The sequence below is a fragment of the Corvus cornix genome, chromosome 10 (assembly GCF_000738735.6).
Source record: "Corvus cornix cornix isolate S_Up_H32 chromosome 10, ASM73873v5, whole genome shotgun sequence".
NCBI classification, from domain to species: domain Eukaryota; kingdom Metazoa; phylum Chordata; class Aves; order Passeriformes; family Corvidae; genus Corvus; species Corvus cornix.
The window spans coordinates 3213632-3228523 of record NC_046340.1 but is presented as its reverse complement, the minus strand read 5'-3'; the positions used below and the strand labels follow the sequence as shown (position 1 = coordinate 3228523).

General features: G+C 39.2%; 1 protein-coding gene across 5 annotated transcripts in view; it reads right to left on the bottom strand.

Moving 5' to 3' along the window:
* Positions 1-14892, bottom strand: part of PDE8A (phosphodiesterase 8A) — a 153362-nt gene that overhangs the window by 33150 nt on the left and 105320 nt on the right. For all 5 annotated transcript variants that reach the window (XM_039557607.1, XM_039557608.1, XM_039557609.1 and 2 more), the window contains exons 2-8: positions 11067-11123; positions 8474-8664; positions 7245-7301; positions 5768-5825; positions 4278-4366; positions 3968-4046; positions 2492-2629 (exon numbers count right to left, since the gene is read on the bottom strand). In XM_039557607.1, the coding sequence (XP_039413541.1) occupies positions 2492-2629; positions 3968-4046; positions 4278-4366; positions 5768-5825; positions 7245-7301; positions 8474-8664; positions 11067-11123 (669 nt within the window). The remainder of the gene's footprint in view (positions 1-2491; positions 2630-3967; positions 4047-4277; positions 4367-5767; positions 5826-7244; positions 7302-8473; positions 8665-11066; positions 11124-14892) is intronic.

The window sequence follows — 14892 nt, the reverse complement described above, 5'->3', positions numbered from 1 at the left end:
CCAAGGCACACATCTATCCACTGAGCACTCACACAGGCACAGTAAGGAGCCCCCCAGTTCAGCCTTCCTTTTAGACTGGGGCTTCTTGCACTAGACAGCAAAGTTCAGCAAACTGCTTGTAGAAAGCAGAGCAAACCAAAATAAACACGGGACCTCACGAACACGATCTCCCAGAACCGAAGGCTGAGTTAGGAAGGTGCTGCCATAGACCTTCATCACAGAGTGTGATTGCTCTCCCACCCTCTCTGGAAAGACCTTGTGTGAAAAACTTGCAAACAGTTCCCAAGCAGCAGGAGGAACTGCATGTCTTGTCTGCTTTATCAGTAGCTATTCATCTCACTTCAGAAAAAAACCAAACTAAGAGCTTCGTGTCAAACTGCAGAGATCAGACGCAGCAAGAATTCTAGTCAGAATTGCACATTTCATCTTAATGGATGCAATCTGAATCATGAAACAGAAGAATGAAGAAAAGCACAACATTTTTTTAACTCCTCAAGTATGGATAGATGGATGTTTCAATAACATTGGCTTCTGGCAAATTACAGGCAGCTGTAGGAACAAAAAATTAACTTCCAGAGATAAGGTTTTTACTAAGAGAAACAACATCCTGACCCAAGAATTCCTATGTATCATGCAATTATCAATTTTTGAGTATAACACCTATGAAGTTCTGTTTGAATATACTGAACTTGCTCACAGCACTAGAGGTGAAATGCTGCAAGGCTCCATCTTCCTGAATTCCATTTAAAGGCATGAGATAAATTTCATGCAGCTCAGATTTTTCCAAAGATCAGAAAAACTTGCTTTCTATTATTTTTATTACTATGTTAGTATGGTACCAGGTTTGTTCAAAACAGAGCAGTCAAACAGGACAGGAGAGTATCACAACAGCAGTTTCCTTTTGTTGATATGCTGTAACCTACAGTAGCCAATATATGGCCTATTGTAGTGTAGTCTTTTAAATTTAGGATATAAAGAAATCACAAGCCTGAAAACTACACACAGACCATGTCAGAACGATCCAGGTATCTCAGGCACCTCTGAAAATGCTGTAGCATCTTGACCCAAATGATCTCAAAACTTCAAGTATTTCAAAGGTTGTTCCTCGCAGTTAACATCTACTTGCAAATGCTTCCTGTAATAATTTAATTGGCAATTCATTTTTATATTAATATATAAATGTAAGGTTGCATAGATTACATATATGAAATGTTCCAAGGGGAAACACAAAACACCTGCAAACAGCTGAAGCTGTCCCAGACAGAGAGGTTTAAGTAGGTAGTATTTCATTAGCCCTCACTGTTCAACTCACACAGTTGGGAGTAAAATTAGTACAAGGAAGGAGTTGAATTAGGTTTAAATTTCTATCGTTCACAGAGTGAAATATATTTCTGTTACTAATGAAATTTTTATCAGCCCATTTGAAAATTTATCACTTCATATTTTGATGGTGTGGATTTAAGGCCTGACCTATCTAATGTATTTGAATTAGAACTTAATAAACACTCCCTCCTAACATGAGTTCTGTATTGCACACATTTACCAAAATAACTTCAGTCAGGCAACAGAGGTGTGAAGCACCATAATCCAAACTATTGTCTGTGGCTGGGATCTCTTCCAACAGGCCAACACACGTGGAAATGAGCGACACATTCTCCTCGAAATGCACGTGGAATCTGCACCCAGCTTTTGTCGCTGTGTCAGCACCCTGACCTACAGAGCATGACTCACCACAGCTTTGCATCTGTGCTTGTGCATCCCTGTGTGCCATGATTCACTTTGGCATCTCCCTGCTCTGTGCCATGTCGTGCTGCTTCCCACGCAGAGTCCCAACGACCCAACCAGCTCTCCTGACCCCCAGCCTGGGCCTTGGCACATCACCAAACACACCCATTCCCAAAGCTCTCTGTGCAACCTCCACGATCTCTTCCTACAGGGCACTGTGTCACATTCAGTGACATCAGAAACCAGCTCATCTCTGTGCAATGAGCATTTCTAATGGAAATCCATTAGACAGCTCCCATGCCATTAGGGAATTAAACAGATTGGCAGCTGGCAGCTGACACTGCCTATCACTTTCAAGTGATATTGCAAATGTCTCCTTGGTATTTTTACAGTCTGAACTTGCAAATCAGCTTCCACATTTCTTGGTGAAATACTTCAATATGGTACTTTTCTCATTTACATGGCACCAGATAACATGTGCATCCATCTCATTTTTCTTCGGTACTCCCACACCATTTGCTACAAACAGCATAAATTATAAAGAAATGCAGAAAGTCACTTATTTTTGCAAAACAAGTACCTCTACCAAGCAAGAAGAGAGAAAGAAGCCCTGAAAAAAACGAACGTTTTTTTACTTCCTGTTCTTGTTTTAAGTAAGTTGCAAATGCTACGTGTCTGTGAAGCTGCAAGTCACAATGTGTGTCACTGCTGGACCACAACAACCTTTCCAGGTAGCAAATAAAAGTGATACAACGCCATTACTCACCTTTCCTATCTTTATGCAGGAATTAATAGTATCTAGGAAATCAGCTTTTTTTTCATTTATAGGCACTTCTGTTAATTCCTTTTCTATTAGTTCACCTATCTGATAGCCCATCATCGTTTCAAAAGCAGGATTGACGTACTGAAATAAAAACAAACAAATACCGATTCAACATTATACTTAAAGCACAACAGAATCCCCTTTTTTGTTTGTTTAACCAGGAGATCTCTTTCCCAGCCCGAAATAAATGTCTGCATGCTCTATTCCTGAGAGAGATGTTCACATTTTTTTCTTTGTGAAGCAAACCAGGAAATTTCCATGCTAGAATAGTTGAGCAGAGTGTGTGCATGTCAGCAAAGAGAGGGAAATTATGCAAGCAGCTGAGTATCACATATCCACAGAGTTTAGACAGACAATATAAATTCCTGAAAAATGGGCTCTGTCAGTTCCCAGACCAATAAACCTCAAACCTACCTCAGTGTTCCTACAAATCACAAACTGGATGGTGGGATACCATAGGAATATTAGCCATATCTCTTGTCAAATCCATCATCTTATCATGCTTAAGGGCCAACCATCACTATTCCCCTGTCCAGGCAAAGCCCAGCCAAGCAGAGCAGAAGTGGAATTTAATAAAGCAGTTTCTCCCTAGAGGGAATGTTGCATCTCACTGCAGTTTTTGTGTCAGTTCTCTCATACTCTGGGGCTGTCAGCAGAGGGACAAAATTTGGTCTGAAAAAAGCATATTTAAAACAACTTCAGGATGTGTTCTGTTGTTTTTGTAAAAGGGATGGAGCAGGCACATCCTTCAATGAAGTTGCCACTGTCAAGATTTGGGTCAAGAAGGTACAATTTGTATGCATGTTATAATTCCCAGAGGCTTAGATGGAAGCTCTTTATTGATAATAAAATCACTCCTCACTGCTTCATAGCTAGGGATGGAACTAACTCCTTTGAAAAGATCATGGTTTTCAGAACTGCAAACCTAAGCACAATTTCTTTTCCCTGTTTTAAAAAAATTTCTAAAAGAGGATTACATTCAAAAACAGTTGGCCCAAAAATACATCCAACAGTACCAGATTTTAGAAAAGAAAAAGTAAAATTATTTAAATAGAACATCCATTAGATTTTAAGGAGCATCAAATTAACATAAAATATTTTTGGAAAAGAATGCATATAAGCCAGTGGCTGCATTCATTCTTGATATAGAGGAAGAATGAATAATAGAGATAATCAAAACAAAAAATAAAAACAAGAGAGTAAATCCTTATTCATTCAGAAACAACAATCTCCCTTAAAATTTATTTGATTTATGCAAGACACTTTAAATTCTGAGAAAATTCTACTCTACAGCTAAACCCACTTCAATCTTTTAGAACCATTAAGTTAGATTAGATTCTTGTGCTGTAAGAAAGAGTAAGTGTAATCATAGAGAAATAAAATACAGAGCAATTTTCTGTACTTATGACTGGAACAAACCTGTATTACATGGTCTTCACTTGTGATCTCAATGGCTTCTTGACTTTTCTCTAATGCTGTAAATAATGAATTACATGCCCTGGAGAAAAAAGAAAAAGGCATCCAAAAATTTTTATCCATTTAATTCTTCTTATATATGATAATAAAGCATTACAACTCCATACTGAATAATGCTGTAGTTTAGCAATTAAGGTCTTTTCTTCAGGGAACTGACATTCTATAATTAACTACTGCAAATTAAAATAAATACTCTATTAAGGATGTGGCTGAATTGGAACTTTTTTGTTGATAAGATTTTTGGTAAAATTACCTTAGTTTGAATTGTGCCTGCACCTGTCCAAATTCCAGCTGAATCAACTCATTGTAACAGGCCATTCTACTAGAATTTTCTATATATCTCTGCAAATAAAAGGTTAGAAATATTTCATTAATAAACATTCCTGTCTGCAAGGATTTGAAGCTCTGTTTCCTTTTGCTTGCTAAAGAACCAGAAAAGGAGTAGATATGTCAAAAATGAACATGCTGGGACATGAGCAATGGGAGAAGATTATTTTTTGGTACTAGCTTTTCAGGTTACTGCATTTTGAAAAGGTGACAGATCCTCATGGCAATGACGTTCAACCAACCTGTTTATTCTCTGTGATTGGCAGCAGGATCAATGTATTTTTTAAGAATCTAATTTTAGCTTTCATGCTACTTTTTTAAAATAACAGTGAAAAAATTGTCGGGTCTCAAGTAATTAAAATTTGAAATTATGATGAGTTTCCAATTGCTAATACCCCAAACTGTCTATATAGATGAAAACAAAATCTCCTGTCAAATATATCTTTATTGACTTTGGGGCTTTTAGAGCAATGCTCTCAATATCTTTCACTTTTTAAAAACCATTTCATATTTACCAGGTATGAGCCTGAATCCTAAATCTTTGTTCACACTGAACTGCCACGGACATGGATAGGTTGGGAGGGAGGATTGATTATCACAGGTAAGTCACCACAATCAAAGCTGCTAAACAAAATTTTCTATGCTTTGCCATTAGCCCCATCTCCAAGGCTCTGATCCATAAATAATTCAGAGCCTGTGCTGAATTACTCATGTACCCACTGGAATGACTGTTCATATAAATGCCATTATCTTCAGGCTGTAGCATTTCCTGGATTGGGACCTTACTAGAAATAAACAGATGGGTGCAAATGGAATGTGATGGGACAGCAAAAATCTGGTGAGCACAACCAAATATTCTGAACTGCACTCTAAATCAGGCCCATTCTTGTTCCATTGTCAGCTGAAGGCAATAAGGAACCCACTTAACTAACACTCTAATAAACACCTTTTCTGCTTAGCTGGAATAGTTGCCAAGGAACAGATTCAATGCAATACTTTTCAGGTGTCTCCAAACAATAGCTAATGGCACTTGACAGCATCTGAAGCCTGTTTACAGATGGGAATTGGCATTTGATAGAAGAAAGTTCCCACAGCACATTCTGTTGTTCATTGCAAGCTGCTCTCTGGCTCTGCCACAGCCACTAATCAATTCTGTCAATGTCAACTTTGCAAGGAAAGGATCACGTATTTAACCTGAAATAAATGTATGAAGTAGAAAAGCCTCAGACCCACTTCTTATGGTCCCAAGAGTGTCATGTCGATGTTCAGAATTGGAACACAGAAGAATGAGCAGCACCAAAAAGATCTACAGGTGGCATCACTGACACAAATGGTGACTGACAGCCAAAATTCTGGAGAGTTTCTTGCATGACAATTTGGAAATGTCAGAGCAAGCCCGCCGAGTATAGCACATACCCTTGTGAAGCCAGCAGAGATCAGGGGAAATATTGATGACTCTTCACGATCAGTGTGCCTTTGAAACAAGGAGGATAAGTCAGAGATTATTTTTGTAATCAACTCAGACCAAATTTCACAATCCGTTGATCTACTTGTACCCCAGATGTCACACCAAGGCCAATACTGCCAGATCCTTACAGGATCTAAGAATAAAACATATTTTTTGTATTTTTTATAAACTTTCATCTTTGGCATGGATAAGCCAAAATGTTCTTCTCTTTCATGCATGTAGTGAGCTGCTTACATCAAAAAAACCCCTAATGCTTCAAGGAAACCAATTAACGAGTTAGGTCATTGGACTATTCCCACTTTTTCTGTACTGGATCCTATTTTTTATGCTGTCATTAGTCAGAAATGTACTTGAAAGTCTACACAGCCAAAGTTCTAAGAAATTACTTGTTATCTCAACGTACCAAATCTCAGATGGGCAACTCAAGGTGCCTGAATGAGGATGGACTTCCTAGTGTTGCCTACCCACTGCCTTCTAGTAAGTCATGTTTGAGACACATTCCAAAATGAAGTATCTGAATAATCTGGCCACACTAACTGTTAAAAGACACTTCAATGTATGTGAATGTCTGGCTGGAATCTGGAAGAAAGGCCATTATGTGAAGTTTCTGTCAATAAGCAGATTGAAGCTGGTCATGTTTAGCAGATGGCACAGTGGCTTTTATTTATGCGTGAAGTTTTGGATCTTGAAACGTTTAATTAGGGTCTTTTCTTTGGTAGAGATGGTGGTATATTTTTAATGGGAAATTTCAACACCTCAGAATTAATGTTTTCTGAGAAACAGCCATCCCCAAATTATACTTTGAGGAAATTACCCTTCAGTTATTTAATTTCGTTAAATATACTGTAATTTAAAAAAAATTTTTTTTAGTTTTACATTATTTTATGACACTAGTAATATTTTCAAAGGAGGAGGAGGGGAACAGCATATGTAGTTCTTTACTGAGCTGTCATAACCTCGTTTGCTTTTAAAACTTCTGTGGTCAGATGATACTTTGTACTGATCAAATTGTTCTGTATTGTTTCTCATACTCAGCAGATCTCCGTTTTTTGCTGAGATTAATCTTATTGAAAGGCAGATCAAGAAAGGTTCAAAACACAGATCTGTGGGACAGTTTTGTACAGGATTTTACAGAATTTGTTTGAAATATACTCTGAAAGCCTGCAGTGATGGGGGGAGCGGGAGGAGGAAGCCAAAACAAAACCCAAAGTGAGACTCTTTAACAAAAACCAGAAATTAACCAATTAAACAATTAAACCATTTCTGTCCCAATCCTATGGTCAAGAATAGTAAAAACTGTGGTACAGCACATATTATTAGCACAGTAAGAAGTTCTAATTCAGGTTTTTTAATGTAGTGTTTACTTCTACCATGATAAGATTTACGGTTTTGCTCACACGTGAAAGTAAAGATATGAGTATTTACCTTTGTACTACACAAATAATAACTGTATTTTCGGAGGCTTTCGTTGTTCTGATAGACCTTTAAATAAAAAGCAAACCATTTAAATTTCTTTAAGTTCACATTTCAGAAAACATGACTTTACAGAATCTTCATACAGTTGTTTGCTTAAAATATCTCTTTAAAATAGTTTAACAACAAACCAAAAGTCAAATCCCAAGCCTGCTGCTAAGAAAAGAGAATAAATTATGCCTGAAACTCCATGAACACAGATTAATCTACAACTCAGATACTCTCAGTGGGGGAATGGCAAAAAATATCCTCTCTGAAACAGCTTATTATGAACTTGTTTGAAGGGCTTGGCCTCACTCATTTCAGGTGCATTTTACTGAATTCTGGGACAGATTGTTAAAAATGCAACAAGGGGAACAGCGCTGCTACCTAGTCTTGGCCTGACAAAGATCTTATCTACTTCCTTCAGTTCAGCAAGAAGAGCCTTTGCCCCACCACAGTCCCCAGGGCACACACTCTGACCCTGCCACCCCACCCCACAGACTAATTCAGTCTAGACACATTCCCAAGGGCAATTTCACTGCAAAGTCACTGGAGCAAGGCACTGCTGCCTGTCCTGTCTCTGTGGAGAGACTCACAAAGGCAAATCCTTTTCTCCTTTTTTTCATACTTTACAGTGGTTTTTAAAATTATTTTTGGAATCTGTTTGCAATTTTGCTCTTCATAACATATTTTCAAATGTTGTAGATATGGAAACGTGCACACCAAACATTGCCTGTTTTCACTGGGAGTTATTCAACAGCAAGTGACATTGCAAAATAATTAGAACCTAAACGAAGAGAATGAATTAATTAAAGTGCTTGGTGGCACATGCTATCTTTACAGCTGATTTAGTGTGAAAACAAGGAACCAGGTATTTGAAAGAAAATAAACAAACAACCAAAACAACAAAAGAAAACCAGAAAAATACCCAACAGTTCATTATGGCAACAAATTTGTACACTGTGGCTCCAAGCCAGATCAAGCTTCAGAGACCCTAGCACACAACCAAAAATGCTGCTGCTGCTATCAGCTGTAAAGCACTGAGGTAACATTATTTGATGCTGCCAGTGCACATCTGTCCAAAGCCAAAAAAAATCAATGATGGATAGAGTTTATAAGAAGTCATATAAAAGCAAAAAAAGCTTTGATGACGTGTTAACTGTATTGTTAAGCATTAATTACACTGGAACAGTGCTTACCTGCATAACGCTTCTGCATCAAAGTATCTGGAATGTCTATGGTCAATAATGATAATGTCATGGTGTTTATCTAGAAAACATTCTAGTGCAGACTGAGGTGTCCTGGCAATATTACATCGAAATCCAGCCTTGTCACACGCCCAGCGGAACCCATTACTCTGGTCATCCTCCTCAGCAAACACTAAAAGTACCTGAGGCAAAGACAGGCAGTGGATCATCAACAACAAATCTTACACTTACAGTAGATTCTGTAACTTCTCCCTCTTCTTAACTTGTTTTTTAAAGCCACTTTTGAGGCTTAATCCACTGTTTTTAACAGAATTGCTTTCTACAGACCACTGCTTTTTTTTGTAGTTGTCCATATACAGAGGTGTTTCAAGTGGGTGAAACAGTCTGCCAGAGCCATGCATATCCACATGGGAAGAACAAGTTTTGGAACTGTCTCTCTTGTCATTATCTACAAAGAGAGCTTAGGCAACCAGCTGAGACAAGATGCCTGTGTTTCAGACAGCGTGCATGAACCAACAGTGAGTCCCCTTCACTGAAACTGTCTCACATGCAACCTTTTTCTTGGGGTTTATTTTTCTTTCTGGGATCATATTCCAGAAAAGGGAAAACAAACAAACAAACAAACAAACAAGCCATGGTTCATCTCGTGTGAATCAGTATTTAATGCTGCTCCAATGGCATGATGAAAAATGTGCTTTCCTTTCCATCTCATCCTAATTCCCCAAAGCACTGGATCTGCCCACTCTGTGGGGTTTCTGGATATTCCAGACAGGCTGGTGAAAAGGAACTCATGCCAGACTGAAATCATAAGCAGTACCTCTGTATATGGAGGGTGTCCCTGTGTGACTCCTACACAAAGCCTGCCATGGGATTTATATCACAGAAGGAGATTATCATAGCTGAAACCCAGAACTGGAGGTCAGACCTATGAGCCAGTATTTGCTCTGTCCTAACTTGCCATGTAATTGCCAGTAACTAATCTCTCTGAGCCTCTTTAAAATCAACACAATGCCTACAGACTGAAAATATGATAAGGCCCAATTCCCTTAAAATGCTTTTCCAATTCCAGGATTTAATACAGTACAGAAGGTGAACAAAGTCTGCTAAGGAAGCCTCTCACTGATGTGATTGTGCTTTGCGTCAGGGTAATGTTTTGCAGAGGAAAACTTCTTTTGCCCCAAAGAATGCAGCATGGCAGACAACAGATCTATGCTGTGTCAATTCTGGGGATGACTCAACACATGCAGCCTTTTGGGAAAAATGGATAACTAAGCCAGCATTTGGCCTATTGTCCCAAGACAATCTTTCAGTAGTTCAATCAAACCACACTCAGATGCTTTGGTCAGGCAAAGTGAAGCACGTGTAACTCACATCACATCCCACTGCTGTTTATATTCTGCATGATTTTAGGAACTCCAGTGCTGTTACACTTTGGACCAGGCTGGTGAAATGTCTACCAGTAAATCTTAACATTTCCATGTACTGCATATTTTTGTAAGAATGAAGAACTTTGCACACATTCAGTTCAGGTTCCTTTTATAGCAACCTGCAAAACTGTTTGCAAAAACATGTCATAGTTTGGGCTAAATTTAGTGAAGTTAATCAATAACACCCCTAAGAGGGGAAGAAAGGGTTTCAGCAACAGCACAGAAAGTCAGCAGATCTGAGTTGTGCGATTGACTCTGGCAAAAATGTGATGTTGCCTACCTTCTTCCCTCATACCTGCCAGCTATATTACCAGGATAAATCAGGAGCCTTTCAGAGTGGTCTACGACTGGACAAAAGTGGTACAAGCATTAATAACAATACAGGGGGCAGAAATACTCCATGACTAGTCTGATTTTACTTGGAGAACAGCTGAATGAGGATGTCCTAAGATCTGATTTTTGATGATATCGCTGTTCTGACAATAGCTCAGGAAGACGTTGAACTGCAGTTCTTAAGACAGACATTTTCAAATTGTTAGGTCCAGATTGCCTCTACTGAGGAATTTTGCAATTACTGACTGAGGAACAACTTGGATGATTAATGGTTCAGTATGCCTTGGGATATGGGAGGATTTCCAAAGGAAGTCCACAGGAGTCATATATCTCCAAACCTCACGTTCATCCCAGGCAAAATGAGGGGGAAAATGACATTAGCCCTTTATTAATAAAGGGATAAAAGAAGATTAATTATTGTCAGTCAGTAATGAATAGCAAAAAAAATCATTTTTGCCAAGCTCACTTCATATCTTTTGTAATGATATTGCAAGTTTGGTTGTCTTAGTACCAGTTTGATGAGATTTTGATTAAGAATTTGACTACCAGTAAAATACAAAATGAGGCACAAACTAAATTGATTACAAGGTAACTAGCAGAAAGAACAGACAGCTCTATGAGCTGAGAGACGGCTGGAGAAAACAGGCAGAGATTTTAGGATATTACATAGAATGTCATGATAAAAAATCTGTTACGTGCACATTATCTCTGGAGCAAAATACTCTGTGAAGATCTTTGTAATCCGAAAAATTCCAGTCATAAACTTTAAGCTAACATCTGTGATGTTTTAGAAATCAAGACTTCAGTTTGGACTGCTGTGTTACCTGAAGTTGATCTTGATGAAGTCTCATAGGGCCAAACTGCACATCTGTTACCGGTGCCTAGAAGAAATAAGAAAGAAACTTACTAATTCATTATACCTAAGGAAGAAGAAAAATTATCTCTGTTATCTCTCTTATCTACCACTGTCTGGGGGATATACTGCTACCATTCTGAAGCTGCTTCTTCATGAGGGTCTTGTTCTGGTTTAGTAAGTTCATATGCTAAGCTGCATTAACGGTTAGGAATACCAAGCTGGTCTTCAAGTCGTTTTTTATTGTTATTTTAAATGTAAACTAACAGATTAGTCATGAAAGTCTGGGAGACAGATTGTTATTTTTCCGTATCCTCTGTATCACTCCAGCGGTTCTGCAAAACATGGAAGTGTTTAAAAATTGCTTCTTTTAAAGTCCAAAAAAGCTTTAAAGCTCTGGGAGAAATGCAAAAATTCGTAACTCTTCTCTTAGAATTTCAAATGTAACAGGTGCCCGAATTTCACATCTAACAGGGGCCCAGGGGTGCTATTTAATCACTGATTTAATTTCCCCAAGAGCATTTTGCTGCATTCCCTGCTGCCCGCCCAGCCCCTCCAGGGAAGGTTCCAGAACTCAGGGAAATGTTGGGATGAAGCATGTGTTCAGCATGCAGCTTTGCTTCGAAAAACCCTGCAAAAATGTTGTCATATGGCACACACTTTTGGCATGTGGGTGATTCCCACACTGGATTCTGTTCAAGTAACACAGTTCGGTTTAGGATGCATGAACTGAGCCAGGATCCTTCCCCCTCACTTGTCCCTTCGTGGGAAGGAGGGCGATGACCTCAAGTGCTGTTGATCACAACTGCTTCTCGTTTATATCATTAATCATTAATCAAACTTCAACATGAATGACTCTTCAGTTGGTATGAGACTACTTCTAAAGGAGTTAAACACATAAATACAGAGGAGACTCTAACAGGATTACATAGGTTCAGTTCTTTGGGAATTCCCACCAGGCAAGTACCAGCACTTCCAATGTACTTAAATATTCTTCACCTCTTGTCCTAGAAATAAAAACTAAAAAGCAGGAATAACAGTGTTCCCGATTCAAAATAGGAAACAAAGTCCAACCAATGGTCCTTGGAGCCACATAGACTCTTCAAAAGTAACTGGAGTAAGAAGCCAGAAGAAAATAATCTTTGTCAATGCAGTAAGTGGTAAATGTAAGGCATCTCTGGACTGAAATGTTAAAAAAACCAAAAGGGCTGTTGAGCACAAAGGTGGTATTTTTAGATTGTTCTTTTTCAAAATTAAAACCACACCTGAAGATCAGACTTATTGTTTTGCAGCTTATAATTCTCCCAATAAGTAGTTTTAAAGAATCATCAGCACATCCCACAGAAAAATCTTTTAGAATTGCATGCTCCACTCCTTCTGTGACCTTAATGCTCCGCTGCTCAGCCCTGAGAGTGTCTCATTTGTGATTTTATTTATCAACTTGGAAGTCATCACTGCAACATTAAATAAGCAAGAAACACGAGTCAAGGAAAAATGGCAACGTAGTGCCTAAAATGCACGCCAGGAAACAGTGTTTGCTTAAGTGGGCCTTTAAGAGCTGCTCTTAAAATGACATGAAGGGGTTTCAGATTGACTCAATCATTTTGGTCAGATCAGCTTAGTTTCAATACTCTCCAGTCTTCTTTTTTTTTTTTCTGATTTTGAGACCAAAAAAATCTCACTTCAGTTGGAAAATTCAAGCTGCTTTACTCTCCCCTGTGGTATATCATCCAATTATTCAAACTCTGCACTACAAAACAGCAAAGACTTTTGCTGATAATGCACACAGCAGGAGGGAATCCAGCTCTTTTGCACCAGTGTTACTGACAGTAACTACTGACAGTAGTAACTACTTGTCCTGAATCAGTAGGATCAGCAGAAGTGCCTGAAGAACATGGAGGGAGCATGTCAATTGAGTAAAAGATACCTTTTACAGTCACTTATCTGACCAGAACTGTACTTCAAATCAAACCTTTAACTTTTTTTTGTACACTCCACCTGCCAGCATTAAACAGTGAGTACTCCGTGTCACCGGGCGATGGCCTGAGCTGGGAGGTTCAGATCCAGAGCTGAACTTCACTGGCATCTGGGGGGATGCAAAACCCCATCTACCAGGCCAGTGTACCCTTAGACTGTCAGTCCCAGCCCAAGGGGAATTCTAACAAATGAGACAAACACAGCATTGCCAGTTACTGCTTTTCAGATGCTTCTTTCTTTTAAGAAGTTTGTGAATGAATAGTCATCAAAGTATTTGAAGGGGTGAGCCTGAAAAACACTTTTCTGCCAGAAATCTGTGGCTTTTGCTGCGCTGAAAATACCTGTCTATGCACCATTTAAGCCTAAGTCACAAGAAGTGACCAGATGAGATAACCTGTCTTGTTACACATTAACTCGATGTCCTGAGTAGAATCAAAGCCTTGGTCTGCATCTCAGCCAGAAAATTTTGGTGAACTCCAGTTAATTCTTAATCCTGTTGAAATCTGTTCAAATAACTTGATTAATCATTTAAACTTTTTGTGACTGCAGGTAGCACTGGGAAGTAACATGCTGATTAAGTATTGTGTCAGAAATCAAGGCTGCAGCAAGGATTAGCAGAAACTCTCAACTGTTGCTGAACTAAATGAGCTTTAAAAAATACCTCTAATGCTGCAAGCTGACAACGAAACCAAACACAGCCAAAGCTCTCATGAATAGTAACTGCACGAACACATCTTTATCCACTCACACCTTTTTCTACTTCTTCCTTGGAATTTCTTTCCTAGTTGGAAAGCCCGAGTACATTTTCAGATTGGCAGACACGACTTAGGCATGTGACAGCCTTCCAGGCAGGCACAGATTGGGAAGAGTGTCTGAGAAGACAGAGGTAGAACTAGTTGTGGGTTCCTGGAACTGGCTGTGATAGAGCTGGGTCCGTTGCCAAAGAGCTGCTGACGCAAAGTCCGTAAGCAACAGCGTGTGTGACTGCGGCTCTTCAAACGCACACACAGCAGCTGCAGCCATTTTACGTCCCCTGAACCATTGCTGGTAGCACTCATTTCTCCTCAAATCTGCCTTTCTTATTTGAAAACTGTATTTTCTGTCCTGTGGAACCAGCCCCAGCCCTGGCACAAAGTGGGGTCCATCCCAAGGCAATGGCCTTAGCCATAAGTGATTGACAGCTGTCAAAAGGGAAGGTCATCCAGTGACCGCTGTGAGCAGCTCAGCACTCGCCAGAAATGATCTCTATGTTGTAGCAGCTACATTGCAAACACTGAAATTGCTGATAGAAATAGTTCATGTTTCCAATGCCCTGAGAAAAGTGAATGTCGGGTAAATAAAAACAAGTGAAATAAGCTCTAAAAATACAGACCTACACAACTCTGACTGATCTGACTAAAGTACAACAAACTCAGTGTTGACCCGACATAACCTGGTAAGAACTTCTTTCTGGGAGTCATTCTTCATATTTTACCCAAACAGAATCTACAGGAATGGTCTGTTCATCACTGCTGGATTGTTTTTGCTTTCTTCCGACAGCTAGAAAAACTTGAAATGAACTTGCTCGATGAATAAATGCAGAAAGGAATAAAGGGTGGACATAAAGCCAGCTTGATTCACATGCCCCCTTTGGTGATAAATTGCCTGGCTGGTTACAGGGACAGATCTTTGCAGCCCATAGGTCTCCTGTTTGCTAGAAGTGGTGCATCCTGGCTTTCTCCAAACATCTCTTACCATTGGAAAGGAGAGTGCACCTAAAATTTTGGGCAGAATCAGCTCCCAGAAAATCCTTTGGCTATTAACTCAATGCAATACTCCTG